Below are 20,742 nucleotides of genomic sequence, written 5' to 3'. Positions count from 1 at the left end.
CCTACTTGGTAATACACAGTAAACTAAAAAAGTAAGCCTAGTCATTAAACTAAAAACTACTACTAAGATGCCTAAAAACCATGAAGACCAGCTAATTAGACACCAAGATGTGTGTAGGAATTCTCTACAAGCTTACTTTCAAGCAAAACCTTGAAAAGGTGAATTTCAAATTAAAAAAAAATCCAACAATTTAACATTATAGAATATGCCCTTTGCCCTAATTTTGACTTCCAGAATTACTTCAATAAGTTTAGACTGTAGCACCCATCCTCACCAGTATCCATGCACTTATGAAACCAAGATAAGTTTTCATATCAAAAGAAAAAATCAATGAAATCATACACATAAAGATAGTATGTTTCTATAAAACTGAATTGAACTCAAACCAAATTTAGACAAACAAACAGGAAAGGGGAGACCCATGAATCACAACTGACAGCATGAACTTAAATTCTACAGTTTATAATCAGCAGAAATAACTACAATGAGTCAATGTCTGAATACCTGGTTGGAGCAGTATCCATGAAAAGCTATAGAAAAAAAAGAGAGAAGAGGACTTCAGACATTCATATAGACTAGAGAATTTAGATGTGATGATGAGGATGCCACATAGTCTTAAAATCTGCTTAAATTAAAAAAATGAAATCAAATGCTAGAAGGTTGTTTTTCTCTTCTGAAAAGAGTAACCACAAGTGCTTATAAATTTTAAAACTCAGAAGGTGAACAAATGGCAGCAAATAGAAACCCATGAATACTGGATAGGAACAGCGCTGCTAGAGGTAATTCATAATAAAAAAAATTAGAATAAAATCCAGTGATTCATACCAATTAACCTAACTTTGCTGATTCATACATCTAGAAAGTGTCAGTATTAACTAGTGCCTCTACTTACCCCATAGATTTAATAGACATAAAAATGGCAACCTTTAAGATGGTAAAAGGAAATACATACATATTTGTCAATGCTAGTTACAAGCACAATTCTTTATTTACTTCTGACCTGATGTCAATTTCCTACAAGTAATTATGTATCTCTCTGTATTACATGACTAAATTTGGAAAAGCCCTTTGATTACCAGTTTTCTTTCAAGTAGACTGTAATATACAAGTTGTTGAGGTACATGATTGGTATCAGTTCTGCTGGCTAAAAATAACAGAGAGCCATCATGGTGCAGTGGATAGAGAACAAGCCTTGGAACCAATAAAACCTAAGTTTTGGTCCTGCTTTTGACACATTTATTGGCTGTGTGGCAACTAGGTGTATCACTTAACCTCTGAGTGCTCTAAGTAAATATCTAAGACTCTTAAGTTGAAGAGGTGCTGATTTTCATTGGTAGTGAGTTTCTTCATTTGGGAGCTTCCTATGCCACTGCAATTACAGGTCCATTCCCTATTCCTAAACCCCAATTTCTTAAAATTCAGATTATTTTAAGAGCAAAACATAAGCCCTAATTTTAAACCAATATTTAAAAGCTATATCACATCAGGGAAAACAATTGAACATGTGTTATTTGAAGGACTTGCTACCCGAGGCACTCTATTTTATTTAACAAAGACTCATAAGCTTATTAGCAATTTGATGTTATCCAAAACATAATCTACAACATTATGCAAACACAGCATATTTATACCAGAAATGGAATAGCATTTCTATAATCAGGAGTTTCTATTTTTCTCTGAGATAACTTTAGAGAAAAGTATATTATATTTTTAAAGTCCATAAAGTTTTATCACTAGATAGCCAAATCAATCTCAAGCACAAGATGGGAGAGATGATTCTCAGAAGCAGAGGAAGAGTAGTGATGGAGTTCAGCTATCCAGACAGCTGCTGGCACACTTTCTTCCAAAAGCTGAGGAATTCTTGACTTTACTGTTTATTTCATTTTCAAAAGGTAGAAGAAGCAATGTGGGAAAGTGTTAGTCTAGACTAGCACTAAAGAAAAATTGCTTGCTGAAGTAGAAATGATGAAAATCCCAGGAGAAAGTGGTGAGTCCATGATAAAAAAGAAAAGTAAATCCTAGCAAATTATATGCCCCCTAGATTTTAGGACAGCAGATTTCAATAAGTTCAGCAAAATAACAGAGAGGACCTCTTGCTCTGAAATTCTTCTGAGGATGTCCACCCAACAAGACAGTACAAACACAAACCATTTTGATAAAGAAGGGAGCTACCTGAAGGGAATAATGTGGATGGATATACAAGGAACTGTGTATTAGTCAGCTAAAGGACCAAAAAAAACAAATGTATTGAAGAAAACAAAGGTAAGTAGCTAAAAAACAACAAACTTTTTAAAGAAAAATTCCAGGAACACTAAATCAGAATGAGTGGAGACAGGTGGCCCAGAAACTTAGGCCACACTCTAAGATGATAAATGGAAGGACAGATGCAGATTTGCAAAGGGATGTTTTTGTCTTTTAGCAGAATCTAAATGTAAAATCACTGCTTTTAGAGCAGTGATTATTAAGACAGTTGAGTTGCATCACAAAGAATTGTGAGGAGTCATCTCATTTTTTTCTTGACAGGGAAAGTGACTGATGAATCAGAGAAATGTTGCAAACCTGCATAATTGGCTTTTAGCAAAGCATTTAACAAAGTCTCTCCTTCAGTTCTTGTGGACAGACAAAATGGAAGGATGGGGGCTAGATTATCAACAGAATAGCTGAGTAATAAATCAACAAATATTCATTAAGTTCTTATTATGTGCGGGGCGCTCTGTTAGCCACTGGGGATACAAGTGCAAGCAATGAAGCAATCCCTACTCACGAGGCGCTTACATACTAATGGTGAAGATAAAAAGTACGTACCAAACCACACAAAGCATTATTAACAAATACAAGCTAGGTAAATCTACGTTGGTTGGGAAGAAAGGTACACTAGGAAAGCCTTCTTTAAGCAGAAAATTATGCTTGAACTGTGTCTTCGAGATAGATTCCATGAGGCAGAGGAGGTATACATTACACGTACATGGGATGGCCAGGACATGATGGCACAGAGGTAGGACGTGAAGTGGCATGTGTGAAGAACAGACAGATGGCCGGTTTAGCAGAATTAAGAGTACAAGAAGGAGAATAGTGTCCAATGAGGCTAAAGATGGTTTGGTGCCAGGTTCTTAAGGGCTTTACCAGTCAAACAGAGGAGTTTCTATTTGATTCTAGAAGCAATAGGAAACCACTGGAGATTACTGAACATAGAAGAGTCACATTCTCAGATCTGTGTTTCAGGAAAATTACTTTTGGAGCACCGTATATAATTCACTCTAGTGATGATAGACTTGGGACACGGAGACCAAATAGAAGATTATTACAAGAGGTGATTGGGGTCGGAACTAAAGTAGTAGCCATGTGCATGAAGAAGGGATTGAATGTGAGAGAAGCTGTGATGGTAGAAATGGCAAGATTTGGCAACTAACGGGACGTATGGAGCGAAGGATAGATAGTAAGGAGTCCGGGATAAAGTAAAGGTTAGGAATCTAGGCGACTGTAAACTCATTGATCAGTTTATAAAATTCTTTCCCAACAAATTTTTAAAGCAAATTTTTTCAGATAAAATTGACTAATCAATGAGTAGCCATTGGCTCTGGTCATTCAGTCAGTCCTCATTTTATTTGCACATTTTAAAACGAATATGTTCATTACTGAATTCACTGTATTTCCCCTCTTATAAAAAAACTTCTTTCTGCTAAACTTTCTTATTTCTGTGAAAGTTATCACCCATCCTTACAGTCTCCCAGAGTTATAAACAATAGTTCATATGAAAAAAGATCTTTGGGTTGAAGTGGAAGGAAAGTATAACATAAGTTAGTGGAATATAGTAGAAAAGAAGCTAATGACATCAAGTTTCGAAAAAGAAAAGGATCATGTACAGGCCTAGAGGAGGAATGGTTCATTTACACACTGCCCTCACCAGACCACATCAATCAACTGATACGGACCTAGAGAAAGATGACTACGATGATGAGGGGAAAGGAAATATACATTAGAATCAGTTGTGGAATTAGGGATATTTTACCTCGAAAAAAAGCATGTTTAAGGACTATCTTGTATAGACTTGTATTATTAGTATTAGGTTTTTTCTGCTCAGCCCCAAGAGGAGTCAGGGAAACTAAATAGGCATAATGGGTAGAAGATGCAAAGAGGAAAAATTACAATTAATATAAGGAAAACTTCTTTTCAAAAACTGGCATGGAATGATCTAAGACAATTCTAAAGGACTCATGATGGAAACACTAGAGCTATGGAGACTGAATGCAGATCAAAGCATATGATTTTCTTTTTTTGTTTTTTCTATCTCATGGTTTTTCCCTTTTGTTCCAATTCCTCTTTCACATGACTGATGTGGAAATATTTAATATGATCATACATGTACAGCTTATATAAGATTGCATGCTGTCTTGGGAAAGGGGGGAGGAGTAGAGGAAGGAGAGGAAAAATTTAGAACCAAAAATCTTATAAAAGTGAATGTTGAAAACTAAAAATCAATTAATTAAATTCTTTTAAAAAAGAAAAAAATGGCATGCACTGCCTCAGGACATAGTTGATTCCTTACTAACTGAAGGCTGGATGATGACTTGTCAGATGTACTGTAAAAGAGATTCTTGTTCAAGAAATGGATTTGTGCAAGTTGGACAAGAAGGTTTCTTGCAACTCTGAAGTTCTGTTCAATCTCTTTCATGAAACTTTTGAAGACTAATGGAGAACTAAATACTTGTCCTTGGATTCTACTTTATTTGAAAATGCAATTCTCATCGCAGTCTTCATTCTATATCACACAAAAAGGCTTGCACCACTGCATACACCCATATAATGTCTCTGAGTATATATAACCTTTTACACACTTGTTCCTGTCAATGTCATGGGCTGTAGACTATAAATTCCTTAAGTCCTTGGGATTTATCCATTATATCTTTTCCTCTAGCGTATCCAGCATAACATCATGTGTAAGGAGTAAGTCATGTAATGAGGGCTTTTAAAAGAATTACAGTCTTGGCATATACTGTATCAACTCTTGATGTGTGTTTATGTTTGTCCTTCGTTTTCGAAGAAGACCATGCCATCAGAGAAATGATGACATGACTTGGACTTGACTTTGTTTTGAGCGAGGGAGGGCTGTGCAGGTCACCAGCCTCACTTCTCCTCCAGAGCCATCTGAATCCAGTGACGAGATATTCATCAGGATGACTGGAGATGACCCAGGATAAAGAAATTGGGGTTAAGTGACTTGCCCAAGGTCACGCAGCTAGTGCGTATCAAGTGTTGATAAAGTGTGTTAAAAGAATATGAACACATCAAAAAATGTAAAATTAGATGAGATATTTAGGAGAAAACTAACAAAGTAGGGTATATAATTTTTTTTAAATACGATATCCTAAATCTTCCCTTAACCTGCATACATATTATCAATTTTCTTTAGTAAATGCAGTACAAAGTAATACAAAAATTGAGTCTCTGAATGATTTCAGTATATTATAAAAATGGAATAGTTATTTTCCTAGTCATTAAAAAAAAAAAAAAGATTTCCTGGTGGCATTAAAGAGGGAAAGAGGAGGAACCTGGGTCAGATTGTCATTGCTCAACACTAAGCTTTCGCACAGGTCCAGACCATAACAAAACAACTTTCCCTAACCATCTCTCCTCCTCTTCAGTTTACCTTATTTTCAACATATTGTTTGTTTCCTCTCTACTTGAAATGGCTTCTTTCCTTTCAGTGGAAGAATGACAGTATGTTATAGTTAAAAGGGGCCTTACGGATCCAGATCAAAACTCACTTCCTCAGCATCAACAAAAAAAACCCTCCCTTGATTAATACACCACCTCACTCTGCCTAATCACAAAATTCATGTCTCCTCTCAGCATGCATATATAAAGTCAATACTAGGCTACACTGCATGGTTTTAAATGTTACAATTTAGGTATTTCCTTACGGTTTCATATAAATATACTTTTGTTTCCTCAAATATAAGGTCCTCTAGGTGATACTAAACTTTTATACCATTCCCCTTTTTGAATGCCACGCTAAATATCGAAGTGTTGCATAGACGATAGTAATTTTGAAAAATGGTTCGATAAAGAATTTGTCTCTCCTCTTTATATAATAATATGAAGGCTTATTTAGGAAAGAGGCCTTGCTAAAGAGACAGAGTCTTCTCCCTACTATCTATGGTACACTTCTTCTATCCCTCTTTCCAACCCTGGGAAAAATCAATAAAAACAGTACGGAGCAAATTGTTATCTCTGGAGTGTTGAACTGAAAACAAACAGCTATACATAGCAGCAGAAATTCCTGCAGATAATACAAAGTATATTGTGAAAAGAAAATAAACTATGTGCCTGTGTAGTGGGTACACTATAATAATTGATACTATAAGTTTAAAAAAATGAGTGGTGATTATTTCTTTTAAAATAATGAGATTCAGTTTTTAAATATTTAAGGGAAGATTGCAGGCACAGTTAATATAATGAACATTGTACCAAAAAAAAATAATTTCTCAAATTCTTCAATTTCTCAAAATATTTTCAGTTGTAGCCAAATTTTAGTGCCAACAATTTTCAGGTGTGTTGAGTAAATTAATAACAAAATTTTTTCTTGACATATTTCTCTAAAGGTGGAATAGTAGAATAGTCTTCTTAGAAGTTTCAAAAATTTGCAGAAAGGAAATAGATTGTAATTTTGAACCTTGTAGAAAGCATGGGGTTCAATTCAGGTCATTTCAAAGTTAAACCTGCACCTGGAGTTTGAGTCTTCATTAAGTTGGTCTTGTTAACAAAAGATTATTTAAAACTTGCAAACAAATTACTTTAACATGTTTTTTAATTATGTTAAAACTGAATGATTGTACAATACCAATTCTTTTCCCTTCCAAAATAGACCAGAGAGAAAATTGAAGAAATCTGATGATTTTCCACCAGAGAAGCCTTCCTTAAAGTATCCACTCTACTACTCACACTAGTTTCATCTCCTCCTGTCTCATCTTGCCAGGTTTTTTAAATCTGAAAAACTGAATCTGGATTTCAAATGAAACAAAAGACTTTCTCCCTCAACATTTGATTAAGCAATCAGACAGGAAAATATTTCCTGGCTATCTTTCTGAAGGCTTTTCATACTTACCACATCCTCACACAACCCTCAATGTGATACAGTAATATCTCTATTAAGGAAGAGAAAGCATTCCAATAATATATGTTGGGGTCAGAAATTTCATTTCTAGAGGTTGGAAAAAACAAGAGGTGGGAGACAGGATGGGATTGCTTTTCAGATTTAAGGATTCACTTCCCTTTTTTTGGAATGGAGCTCTCTGCTGGAAAAGGTTTTCCCTCTCTAGCCCTAGTAGGGAAGGGGGTAAGGAAGAGAAGGGGAGAGGTCTAGTCTCTCAGCATAAGTTTCTCCCAGTCTGTGACCTCAGTAGTACCTACCCCACAGATAAGTGGGCTTGAAACCCCTATCAATGTAGCTATGCCTATAAGAGGCCTCCGTTTGGGAAACCTCATTGCTTTTCCCTCTCAGCCACTTTGGCCACATACCCTCTGTATCCAGCAAGAGTCTGGAACTTTCTCCATCTCACTATCTACCCAGAGTGCTGTTAAAAGCGTAATTGTTTGCAAGTAATTTGTTAATTAAGATATAGTATATTATTACCTTCCTGCTGAATTCATTTTTTAAAATCTTCCATTTCTGTATTAGTATTAGGAAAAGCCTGGTTTCTCTGAGGTTAAAGCGATATATGATGCAAAAAAAAATGGAATTAAAAACAAAGTAGATGATATATAGGGTGTACAAAATACATTTAACCTTTTGTGTTGGTCTGGGAAATTTGATCTCTATTTGCTATCTTGACTTTATTAAACTGTTCAATAATGGATACAGTTATCCAGAACTAACTGCTTTTTTAGAAGTGACAAGCTGTGATGAAAGCAACTTAACTAGTCCAAATGCCATCAAAATAACAGATCTCCTTTTCAAGCACTTGGGCCCTGCCATAGCTTTGCTTGTTTGTTTTTGGGGGGGAAGCAAGAAAGGGAGGGGGGAGAGACACCAAAACAGCCAAAGAAAATGGGTGTTTGGGCCTTAGTGCTATGACTCAGGAAATGCTACACCACGAGTGACTATACAACCTCCTCTAGCTGATTTCCTACTTAAAAACTGGATAGCCCAGCCAAAAGCAGAAGGGGTATCTCCTGAATCTGATGCAAAACCCTTTCTCCTAAAAGGATTCAAGGAAACAATGTAGTTCCTTAAGATGTTCAAAACTAACATGTGCGCCAGGCTCTCCAAACCCTGGCTGGCAGCCCGATTCCATGGAAGAACTCCGAAAAACCCAGAGATAATGGGAAAAAGAGTTAGGTTCCCCAAAGACTAAAGCTCCAAGTTTGAAATCCATTTCGATTCTGTTCAACCAACACAACCACTGGGGCCAAGTTGCTTATTTTTCATTGTCCTAAAAGACGGACTGGGCCAGCCCTAAGAGCAAGATGAGCTAGCTCCTGGCTTGCAGCTGGAAGAAACAGAAACTGGAGAAGGGGGCGGGGTGGGGGGAAGGTGAAGCCTGGGGGCTGCATCTCAGGACCCTGAAAGATTGGGGGGATGAGGAGGTACCCAAAGGGTTTAGATTCCCTTCCCGCCGCCTCCTGGCTCCCGCAAATGCCACAGAGCACCTGAACCAGGGGGCAGAGCAACAGGGGGCTGGGGAGCTAGAATTCAAGGAAGGGCGTCTGCGGGATGTTTCGGGCCCCCCGGCCCGGAGAGACGGCTCGGAGGAGAGGTCGGGCGCACTCGCCACGCCCCTTCATTCCTCCACCAGCATCCCCCCAGCCATCCCCGATCTGCGTGGCACCTCGGCAGGGCAGGGCGGGACGGGGCACACGTTCCCCCCGGCAGCGGCGCTCCTTACCGGTGATGTCCAAGTACACGTCCTCCTGCTCCAGCTCCGCCAGGTCCTGCGAGGTCGAGTGCCGGCTCTTCTTGGCTCCGAGTAAGTCCAGCGAGCTCTTGGTGCCGGAGACCTTGAGCCAGCTCGAGGATCGCCTCTCGTTCTTCCGCTTCATGGAGCCGAGCGCGGGGCGTCCGGGGACCCACGACCATTGCCCTGAGCTCCCGCCCGTGAGGCCGTGGACGTCGCCAGCCCCGCACCGATGCACTCCAGAGGAGGAGAAAAAGCAGGGGGCGGAGAATGGCAAACGATGGGGTTCGCCGAGGATGGGGGGGGCTCTGGCGTTGCTGCTGGAGCTGGGGGGAGGTCCGGGGGGGACAGGAGCCTCCGCAGCTGGGGGGGTGGGGGGGAGAGGAGGAGCAGAGAGAAGCAGGAGGAAGTGGTGGAGGAGGAAAAGAGGAGGAGCCCGAGCGAACGCTCCTCACTCTGCGATCGGGCTCCGCTGCCAGACGAGGAAGCCCCTACTTCGCCACCGCCTCCTTTTGCCCGCAGCCCCCTCGGCGGCCGCAGCGGCAGCGGCAGGAACAGCGGCGGCTCCTCCTCCTCCTCTCTCTAACCCGCCCCCACGTTCCCTGCAGCTTAAAGGTGATGATGATGGTAGAGGGCTGTCTGAGGATGGTATCCCAGCATCTATTAAGGCTGCGAGAGCCCCGGTGGGTGAGACGGCCGAGGGCACCGGGGCCGGCAGCTCCTGGGGACCCCTGAAGGGGATTTCGGTGGAGTTTCATTCACAAAAAATGCCCACAGCCCTAGCCTAGTCTTGCAAACCAAGGCTTCTCATTGGCCAGGGGCATGTGACGTCATGAAGCAGGGGCAGTTTACCAGCAAGTAGCTAATGACGCCATAGAGAAGTACGGACAGTTCCACCAATCAGGGATAAAGAGTGCCCTCTAGGCTACGCTGAGCTGCCTCCCTAAGCCTCCTGAGGTTTCTTCTCTGTTCCCCACCCTACCCCAAACTGTTTCTAAAATTCTGTCATGTATCCCTTCACATTTAGTTTCCTAAGCAGATACTTTTTTGATTTGTACAAGTTTTATACACGCCCTCGACAGTAACATCTATATCCACGTGTTCCTCTGTATCTACATCTACATTCCTATCCATATCTATCTTGTTATCTATTATCTATCTACCTGAGGGGTTTATTATTCCAAAATAACTTTCGTGGCTTTGCCTCTCTAATCCAGTGAATGGGAATCTTGCAATAACGTTTTAAGAGAAGAGAGCAAAAAATGTCCTTAAAAATCTTATGTTTTCTTCAGTTTCTTGTGCTTAGCATGACTTGAAGTCACCTGTCCCTTCAGTGTCTTAAAACAACGTGTCAACAGCAACTTAACCCATTAGTAGAATGAGTTATGCAAAAACCTGACATTGTTCTTAGCCCAGGTCTTACTTATCACTTTATAAACTGAAGCATATGGACTTTGTTACTTATATTGTGGTTGGGGGAAGGCAGCCCCCTAGAAGAAAGTTGAGTAAGTTTGAGTCCAATTGTATTGTCAATGCCAAGGGCCAAGGTCTTGGAAACAGCACTTCAAACCTCTCTTATGCACTAAGCATGTGTTATCCTATGTTAGTTATTTGTAGGCCATTGCTCTTTATCTTACTGTAAGCACAGTAAGAGCAGGGATGGTTTTCTAATTTAAACTTTCTATTTCTTCCAGCACCTAACACAGTATTCTGCACAGAAAAGTAATTTTATTAATGTTTCCTGAACTGAATAGAATGTTTTTTTGATAGGCAGGGTAAAGGGGCAGAGACTTCCAAGTTTGAAAGCTCCCTGTACTGATGGAGAAAAGCAATTCCTCTGGTTATGTACAGTCCAAGAGAGTTGCCTAGGTATAAGGCCAAGCAAAGCAGAATCTTTTGCTGTTTTTGTTTTACTAAAAATGCCTCTGATTGAATGATGTGATTGAAGAAGATCTTCCCCACACATTGATGGGCCTGCCCATTGAGGGAAGCTTGAATAGGGGAGTTGTTTTGTAGGAGGGACCCAAGTACCTTTTGTTTTTTCTATTGAGCACACTGGGTCAGAGGGTCATGCCCTTTGGCTCTGAAAAGAGTATAAATACTCTGAGGGTAAGGTTTTACTTTGGGGCTTAGTTTTTGGAAGAAGCTTTGTAGGTCAGATGAGACTCTGGGAAGCCACTAAGGAGGCACCCTGCCTTTGAAAACTCAGATGTTGGTGCTTCCCTTTCTGGCAACTATGGTCAGACAGCTAGACTATATGTATTGCTTACATCAGACAGTTTGGAAGCACTGTCTGTTGATTTCCTGAAGTAAGTAAATGATATATCTGCTTGATTAAAGGAGATTATTAACCCCTCAAAAGTTGCTTTTCCTTTTAGAAAAGCAGATCAAAGAACTTGTGATAGCAGGCTTCCCTGTGTATGTTGGGGTGTTTACTGGTATACTAGGACATAAAGAGATTAAGAGATCTGTCATCCTCACACGGTATGTTGTGTAAGCTACTATGTGTGTAAGAGGCAAGCCTTGAACAAAGGTCTTCATGACTCCAAGATCAGCCTTCTATGCATTACATCAGCTGGTGACATACTGGCCATAGCAAAGGGCCTAGAATCAGGAAACCATGAGTTCAAATCCAGTCTCAGACAGGAATAGCTGCGTGACCCTAGGCAAATCAACTTCATCTGTGTTTGCCGAAGTTCCTTCATCTGTAAAATGGGGATAATAATAGCACCTACCTCACTGGGACTGTTGCAAAGATCACAAGAGATAATATTTGTGAAGTACCTAGCACAGTAGGTACTAAACAGATCCTTATTTCCTTCACCCCTTTCCATACCAGTTTGCATCTCCTTATTAAAGTAATATTCCTAAAGTATAGGTCCCATTATGTTACTCCTTTATTCATTAAACTCTAGTAGCTCCCTATTGCTTCCAAGATCAAATAAAAAATGCTCTGGCATTCAAAGCCCTTATAATCTAACCCCCTCCTAACTTTCCAGTCTTCTTGCACTTTTTTCCCCATCAAATACTCTTCAGTTCAATAACACTGGCCTCCTGGCTGTTTATGAACAAGATACTCTTCCTCTAGGTTATAGTTTTTTCTTTGGCTGACCCTCATGCTTGGAGTGTTCTGTCTGCTCCACTATGACTACTGAATTCTCTGGTTTCTTGGTACCAACTAAAATCCCATCTTTTACAAGACGTCTTTCCCAAACCCTTTTAATTCTAGTTTACTGGGTGGGGAACCTGTGTCCTCGAGGCTACAGGTCACCTCCAGGCCCAAGGTTCCCTACCCCTATATCTAATCCCTTCCCTCTGTTAATTATTTCCTATTCCCACCCCACCCCCACCCCCACTCCTCCCCATCTGATGTCTTTCTTTTTCTTGACCTCATTAAAGGGGCCATGCCCTGGCTACTTCTTAAACAGTCCTATTCAACGAATGGGTGTTGCCTCACCCTAAGTGAGTACCTGCAAAGACCTTGGCCTAATGGGCCCAAGGACTCCCCAGTACATCCTGGGTCATCTCCAGTCATCCTGATGAATATCTGGTCACTGGATTCAGATGGCTCTGGAGGAGAAGTGAGGCTGGTGACTTGGCACAGCCCTCCCTCACTCAAAACAAAGTCAAGTGCAAGTCATGTCATCATTTTTCTCCGATGGCACGGTCTTCTTCGGCAACGAAGGATGAACGCAAACAATATCCTATTCACGTGTGTATGTGTGTGTGTGTGTGTGTGTACACAACAGGGAACAAACAGGAAGTGTGCCAATCTGGCCAGAGTGTGGAGTACGTGAGAGCTAATGAGGGAAAAAGTCTAGCAGGGTAAGTAGGAACTAGATTGTGATGCTCTTTAAATGCCAAAGAGAGTTTACGTTTTATCCTAAAGGTAATAAGAAACTAGTGAAGTTTGTGTGAACAGACGATATACCTGTGATTTAGGAACATCCATTTGGCAGCTCTGTGGAGGATGATTTGAGAGGAGAGAAGATGGATGGAGGGAGAACAAGGAGGAAGGTATTGCAGTAAACCAGATGAGAGGTAATAAAGGCCTGAACTAGAGTGGTCATGTTTGTAGAGAGAGAGAAGGATGTGAGAGACCCTCTGCATGTAGAACTTGGAAGTTGATAGGCTACGGAGAAGTCAAGAAAGACCCTTAGATTGTGACTAGATGATAGAAAAGTCAAAACTATGGCTTCTGGAGGCTTCATCAAAGTTTGAAAATGAAATCCACCCTAGTGTGGCCTTGTACAGGACATCTTTATTAGTTTGGAGAAGCAGATTCCCAGTGGACAGAAATCTAACGAGAAGAGTAAAACTGGATTCCTGTGGCATGTACCTCCCTGATCTTGGGGTAGGCAAAGAAGTGGGGAAGAAGCTGTATCCTGGAACAAATGGTACATGGCTGCCACTCAGTGGGTTTTGGAGTAAGTACACAAGGCACTTATTTCCTTTTTCCATTTTCTGAGGTTGTGTGTTATGATGACAAGAACACTGATTTTGAAGTCAGAGGACTTGTATTTAAGGCTTCACTCCTTGGATAAGTCACCTACACTCTCTGGTCTTTGGTCTTTTCATAGGAAAATAATGAAACAATATGTACTTAGCCTACCTCACAGGATTATTGTGAGAAAAGCTTATTAAGATAAAGCACTTGGGTAAATCCTAAAGGATTTGCCCTTTTACATTGATAAATGGGAGTTATCATTACTAAGGCAAGTTCAAATGAGCAATGGTCATATGGTAGAAGAGAAATGGTCCAAATTTCCCATAAAAATGATAATCAATTGCTGAATGCTATAAATTTGCAGAGGATTATAATTTAACCAAAAAGAAAGAACAGCTTTGTTAGTATTTTAAATACTTTATGCATTGTTTTAGCTTAATCACATGGAAGAAAAGATGCTGTTCAGAAAGTATATGACTGGAAAAGAGACAGACTTGTCATGTAGTGAGAGTGAACAATAAGAAATATATAGCCAGTATTGCACTGGCATCTACCTAATGTTAAAAATCAATCAATTGATAAGTATAGTGAGTATCTACAGCATACCAGGCATTATGCTAAGCACTAGGCATAAAAAAGCAAAAATAAGATGGTCTCTACCCTCAAGGAGCACACGACCAAACATCAGATATATCTTATATAAAGGCCTTATTCAAGGACATAAATAAAGAGTCACACAGGATGAGAAGGCATTGATGAGCCCTCCCCCCTTCCCTCCATCCATCGAGATATAACATTACTTTTTTGGAATACTTTCCTAATCTACACACTCTTAAGGGTTGAATCTCCAGAAGGATGCCAACTACATTGGATTATAGGGGTAGCCCTTTGGGTCTGTCTATATTCTGCACTTTGAGCCCTTTGACTCATGGGCCCCACCAGTGGATATCCTATGAAGTAGGCCAATGGACTCAATCTGCTGTTAACAAAAGCATTTCCTCAAATGGCATAATTAAGAATAGGTAGTTAAAAAATATTCCTCCCATTACCCTGAGGTACATTTTCCCACAAATATACACAGCGTCCATGGAAAGAACTCTCCAACTTTGAGTATAATGTGAGGCACATATACATGTGTATAGAAAAGGTGACTCATAATTCTTGGTGCTATAGTGTCTGGAAATCCTTTGCAGCTTCCCTTGGGTAGAACACTTCTACTCATGCTCCTCTCCATAGCTAGCTTTTTTCTTTGCTAATAAGTGATCTACTCCTTCAAACTGCTTTCTTCCTCAAGTGACTGATTCTCTTTTTCCATGTATCTCTAGAGTTGTCTGCTTGCTGAATTGTGGTTTGAACTCTCTTGAATTGACAAATTCGGTAGTATGTCTACTACTCTCTTGCAAGAGAGTATGACTGATTAGTGTAGAAAAGACATTCTCCCCTCTTTAATGGAATTGTATTAAAATGTATTATTCTAGCTTAACCAATCATTCTAAGGCACACACATTTAAATAATGTGTAATTAAATGTCTCATATGAAACTAGCTGCTAAAATAGCATCAATAAAAATGGAAATCCTTGAGATTCAGACTTTTTTTTTCTTAATCTAGTTCAGCATCCCTATCTGGTGGATTTATTCCTGGAGTTAGGATTTTGATGTGTACTCGATTGCCTCTTGAGAGAGAAGTCTGCCACCTTTAGGATACTTAAAGCTCTCCTGGTTCTGATTTTTGTTTCCTAGTGTTCTCAGTGAATATGGACTAGGTGTACGTAGCTGGAAAGTATGAGAGGCAGGATTTGAACAAAGATTTTCTTGATTATAAGTTCAGTAAACTATTCACTGGCCGGCATATAGGGGAGGGCTGGTTCCTCACCTTTCTCTGATTTCCATCTTGCCTCCCTAGAGACTTCAGGAAATTTTTTTTTGGAGGGATGGCAGAGACTCTCTCCTAGTTAAACTGAGATACCCTGCTCTCAATGGGAGAGCTCATTCACTTGTATTTTCTGTCCCCTCCTACCTTTCCAGTCTTCTTACACCTAACTCACTCTCACGTATTCTGAGATTTAGTGCTGTTTCTCACATATCACATGCTCCATCTCTTGACTCCAAGACTTCCTTCAAAATAAACTGGAGATAATCAGTAGAAGGAAGGCACTAGTATTAAGTGAGATTAGGAAACTTTTAGAAGGTAGAATTTTAGTTGGGACTTGAAGGCAACCAGGGAAGTCAGGAGATGGAGAGGAAGAGGAAGAAAATTTCAGGCATGATTACAATCTAGTGAAGCCCCAAGCAAAGAATGAATGACCACTTGTCAGGTATGTTGTAGAGGAAGAGAGGAAGAAAACAAGGATTTGTTAAGCACCTACTATGGGATGGGCTCTGTGTTAAATGCTTTACAAGTACTTGATCCTCAGAACAACCCTAGGAAGTAGGTGCTATCATTCTTCCCATTTTGCAGTTGAGGAACCTGAGACATTAGTTAAGTGACTTGCCCAGAGCCACGCAGCTAGTAAGTGTATGAAGTTGGTTTTGAACTCAGGTCTCCTGACTCAATCCACTTCATCTGTTATAAAGGAGATTCATATCCAATAATGGTTGGACTGCATGGCCTCTGGGGTTCATTTCAGCTCTGAGATGCTGCAACTCTGTGTTTTGGGGAAGAAATATGAAAGTATTCTCTTTTTAAATAAATGTAGGTTGTAACAAGCACAGGGAGTGACAAATATTGAACTCACTTCCAGTTGCATCCATTTTTCTTAAATCAACCAATCAGCCATCACAGAGAGGGCAACTTTTTTTATTAGGATAATGAACAATTATAATAATAATACATTCTATGAAAATGTTGCATATTACAATATAACTATGACAATAACATAAGAAGAAATAACTGACCAAGAGAAGTGAGTTTTCAGTTTCAAGTTACCCAGGCAGCATTTCAGATTTGTCCATGTCTGGGTTACTTGGGGAACTGGCTGATTTTAAAATCTAGAGCAATTGGTCAGCATTCATTTTTTTGTGCTTAAAAATATGTAGTAATATCAGTATTTTGTTTACCACCTCCTACCACCCCCACCAACAAAGCCCACATTCTTCTATGGATCCTTAGAGAGGCAAAGTTAGTTGCCTAATGTAGGACTTGTAGTCAGTGGTTAAGCTGCAATTTGAACTCAGGATCTCTAACTTCAAATCTATGACTCTTTCTACTTTCTACTATACCATATATATGACATTTTCAATACCTGCAAGGAGTTTACAGATAAAAGAGAAAACAAGTTTGACCATGTCAGTTGCCTTCTCAGAAATCTTCAGTAGCTCCCTATTGCCTCTAGGATAAAAGGAAAATTCCTCAATAAAAATAGCTAACATTTATAGATTGCTTTAAGGTTTACAAAATGCTTTACAAATATTATCTCATTTGATCCTTAGAACAATCCTGTGAAGTAGGGGTTGTTATTATCCCCATTTTATAGAAAACTGAAGCAGATTGAGTTAATTTCCTGACATCACATAGTGATTATCTGAAGCCACATTTGAACTCAGGTCTTCCTGACTCCAGGTCCAGTATCATTTAGCTGTTCCTGACAATTCAAGCTGACATTTAAATCCCTCTATGGGGGCAACTAGGTGGTATAGCAGATAGAGGAACAGCCCTGAAGTCACGAGGACCTGAGTTTAAATCTGGCCTCAGATACTAGAGATGTGGCCCCAAGCAAGTCACCTAATCTTGATTGCCTCCAAAAAAAAAAAAAAAAAAATTAAAGCCCTCTTCAATCTGGTTAGGACAGTTGATATTAAGTGTGAAGTGCTGGGAAATGGTTTTGGCAAGAGGAGAAAGAAAAGGGCCTGTGAGAAATGATATAAGGAAGGAGATTGGTAATCATAGCCTGAACCCATTTGAGGTTATATGCCATAAATTTGTAAGAATAAAGAGCAGGGATGACTTTAGGAGATGTTGCAGTAATAGAAGCAATATTATAGAAATGAAGGTAGAAGAGGGAAGTAAACAATAACTGTTCTCTCTAAAGTAATCTATTCACTACAATAAAATTTTGATTTTAAAAAAAGTGGTTCTATCCTTGACTGCACCTCATTGGGTTACTAGAGTATGAAAAGACACCATTATGGTTTTCTTTCTCTCTCCCTTGCTGCTTTTTTGCTTTTTCTTTTTTCCATTTTGGCCTGCTCCTCTTCCTCGTCCCATCCTCTAAACGGTGGATATAGGCCAAAGATCGGTCCTTGGCACTCTGGTTTTCTTTCTAAGAAAGCTCATTTACTCTCACAATTTTATTTATTACCTCTATCTGGGAAGCTTACAAATCTCAGTCTCCAGACCTGACCTTTATAGATCCACATCTCTAGTGATTGATGGATATTTTCCCTTTGATGTACTGCCATCACTTTGAACTCAACATACTTAAAACCAAACCCTTCATTTCTTCACCCCAAAACTGAGTAGCCCTTTGGATTGAGTAACACTCATTTTATTTTGCCTTTGTGAAATCCCATCTGGAGTATCATGTGATGTTTTGGGGGCTGTGTTTTACTAAGGACATTGACAAGATGCTGCCTTCAAGTGAAGAGTGTCCAGGATTCAAGAAGAAAATAGGCCACGGTAAATGAGAATTATTTAAAGCTGTTGGAATGTTTAATCTGGAGAGGGGAAAACTTTGACATGACAGATGTATTCAAGTATTTGAGGGGCTTGTTAGGTAAAAGAGTGATTAGATTTGCACTTTGCCTCAGAGGACAGAACTCATAGCAATGAGTAGAAGCTGCAGAAGAATATTTAGGTTGGATGTAAGGACAAACTTTATAACTGTTGAAAGCAGACGAAGTGAAATGTGCTGTCTCAGAAGGTGATGTGTTTCCTATAATTAATGAATGGATGACCACTCATTGGGGATCAGATTAGATGGTCTCTGAAATTAACAGCAAACTCTGATTTTCTGTGATTCTGTGGTTTTATCATTTCTCTCGGTGGTACCCTTATTCTCCTAGTCAACCAGGTTAGAAACCATGGAGCCATTTTTGACTTGTCCCCCCTTGACCTTTGCATCCAATTAGTCACCAAGTCCTGTCAATTCTGTTTGCAATATTTTATTTTCACTTTTATCTCTCCTTGTCTCCTTCTATTGTTACTTACCTAGACCCCATCATATTACATCTACTCCATTGCAACAATCTTCTAACTTTTCTCAAGTTCTTTGGGATGTATTGGAAATGCATAAGATCACTGGACCTGGATCAGTAATTTAAAAGACCTGAATTCTGGTCCTGGTTTCACCACTTTCTAGTCATGTGACATGAAGAAATTTTCTTCATCCTTCCGTGCTATGATTTTATGCATAAATTGGAGAAGATGCTATTACTTGAATTCAATTAAATCGATCAAATTTATCTCTAAGGGTTACTGTGAGAAAAGGGTTTTGTAAACTGTCAGGCGTGATATAATCTGGGTGTCAGATCCAACTCAATCATGGAAGTTCTCAGTAATTAATATCTACTTTGGTCTACCTAGATTTAAAAGCACCAGGGAACTCATTTAGTTAGCTTGCTACTAAGATATTTAGTTGACTCATCTTCTGGCAAGCCTAGGCTCCCAATGTCATTGAAAAATCATAACATTTACTAATTACAGAACTGAACAGTAAAGCAAAAGAAAGTAATCACAGCTTGAATTCCCAGTTAGAATTGCCTTACTTTCCCCAGAGTAAGTCAGATCTCTACCCCCTCCAAAAACATACAAACACAAAAGGGGATGCTTGGGGAATTACTCTGCAGCTGGAGTGGGGGTCAACTTGAGAGGATGGCTAGAAATTTCAATGGATTCCATGTTGGCATCAATGCTCAGATCACCAACTCTTGTAGATGATAAAGCTTCCTCATCATCCCAAGTATTTTCAGTATCCCTAGTGATGGGATCCAAGTACACTGATGCTTTTTTCACTCCCACTTTCCTCCAACCTTTCAGCAGTCTCTTGCTTGGTACCTATCAACTAAGCTTTTGACCCATAGAATTCTGGGAAATGTCATCTTCTACTACTGTTGTTTTCAAAGACAACCATGACATCAAGATGATGACATGACTTGAAGCTGACTTTGATTTGAGTGAGGGAGGGCTGTGCAAGGTCACCTATCTCAGTTTCTTCTCCTGAGTCATCTGGGTACAGTGGCCTGATAATCATCGGGATGACTGGAGATGGTCCAGGATTCAGTGTGAGACCCTGGCCGTTTCAGGCTAAGGTCTTATCACATTTTCACTTTGAGTGAGATGCACCTATTCAATGAATAGGCTTCTTTAAGTAGCTACTCAAGGGATGGCCCTTTTAATCAAAAAAAAAAAAATCAAACTGGCAGGGAAAGACCCTCAGGGTTCCCAGGTGAAAGAGAAACAATCTCTTCTCTCCCCTCTTCTCCCCTCCCCTCCCCTCTGGTGTTCTAGCCAGGGGAAGGAATACTCCATGGCTAAAAGCTGCCTTTTTTTCTTCTGGGTTTACTAGCTACATTTCTTGCTCAAAGATCAAGCCTTAAACTCAATTCACTCTGGATCTCACAGACTGAACAATAAGTCCCCACCCACCTAGCACAGAGTGAATATGATAGCTAAATAGTAATTGTTTCTCTTTTACCCAGGAATCCCGAGGGTCTTCCCCTTCCAGGTTGATTTTTTTTTCTTTTGATTAAGGGGGCCATCCCTTGAGTAACTTAAAGACACCTATTCACTGAATAAGTGTATCTCACTCAAAGTGAGAATGTGATAAGACCTTAGCCTGGTCTCACATTGCATCCTGGGGCATCTCCAGTCATCCTGATGAATATCAGCCCACTGGACGTAGATGGCTCAGGAGAAGAAATGAGGTTGGTGACCTTGCACAACCCTCCCTCACCCAAATCAAAGTCAACTGCAAGTCATCATCTTGATGTCATGGTCATCTTTGAGAACAATGGACAAACGCAACTGGAGTGGTTTGCCATTCCCTTCTCGAGCTCATTTTATAGATGAGGAAACTGAGGCAAAACAGGATTAAATGACTTGTCCAGACTTAGACAGGTAGTAAATATCTGAGGCCAGATCTGAACCGCAGTCTTGTTGTCTCCAAGCCAGGCGCTCCATCTGCTGTACCACCTAGCTGCCCTGTACTACTATATTGCCATTTTCTAATTTTTAAATACTTTATTGCTCTCACTTCCTCTGCCTTCTCCAAAAGTATGAAAAAAGAAAAAGAAAGAAGTCGGTAAGGCTCCCAGGAGTTGAACCATTAACTATTATTGTAATCAGTGTAGGGAAGGGTAACTCCCCTACCTTTGCTGATAAAGCCATAGAAAGTCCAGAATATAATTACCAGGTGTGAAGATGAAGTGTAAAAGATATATTGAGTTTTCCTACAACTCCACAA

General features: G+C 39.9%; 1 protein-coding gene across 6 annotated transcripts in view; it reads right to left on the bottom strand.

Moving 5' to 3' along the window:
- CDC14B (cell division cycle 14B) overlaps positions 1–20,742 on the bottom strand; it is a 141,496-nt gene that overhangs the window by 94,335 nt on the left and 26,419 nt on the right. For 2 of the 6 annotated variants that reach the window (XM_072596880.1, XM_072596877.1), the window contains exon 1: positions 8,886–9,354. The exons of 1 other annotated variant lie outside the window; for it this stretch is intronic. In XM_072596880.1, coding sequence (XP_072452981.1) covers positions 8,886–9,039 — 154 coding nt within the window. In that variant the 5' untranslated portion in view covers positions 9,040–9,354. Of the gene's footprint in view, positions 1–8,885; positions 9,451–20,742 lie in introns of those variants that run through there. 3 more of the 6 variants (XM_072596883.1, XM_072596882.1, XM_072596881.1) reach the window with 3 other exon arrangements.

Source organism: Notamacropus eugenii, chromosome 3, assembly GCF_028372415.1.
Source record: "Notamacropus eugenii isolate mMacEug1 chromosome 3, mMacEug1.pri_v2, whole genome shotgun sequence".
Taxonomy (NCBI): Eukaryota; Metazoa; Chordata; class Mammalia; order Diprotodontia; family Macropodidae; genus Notamacropus; species Notamacropus eugenii.
This window is presented reverse-complemented; position numbering and strand designations above follow the sequence as displayed.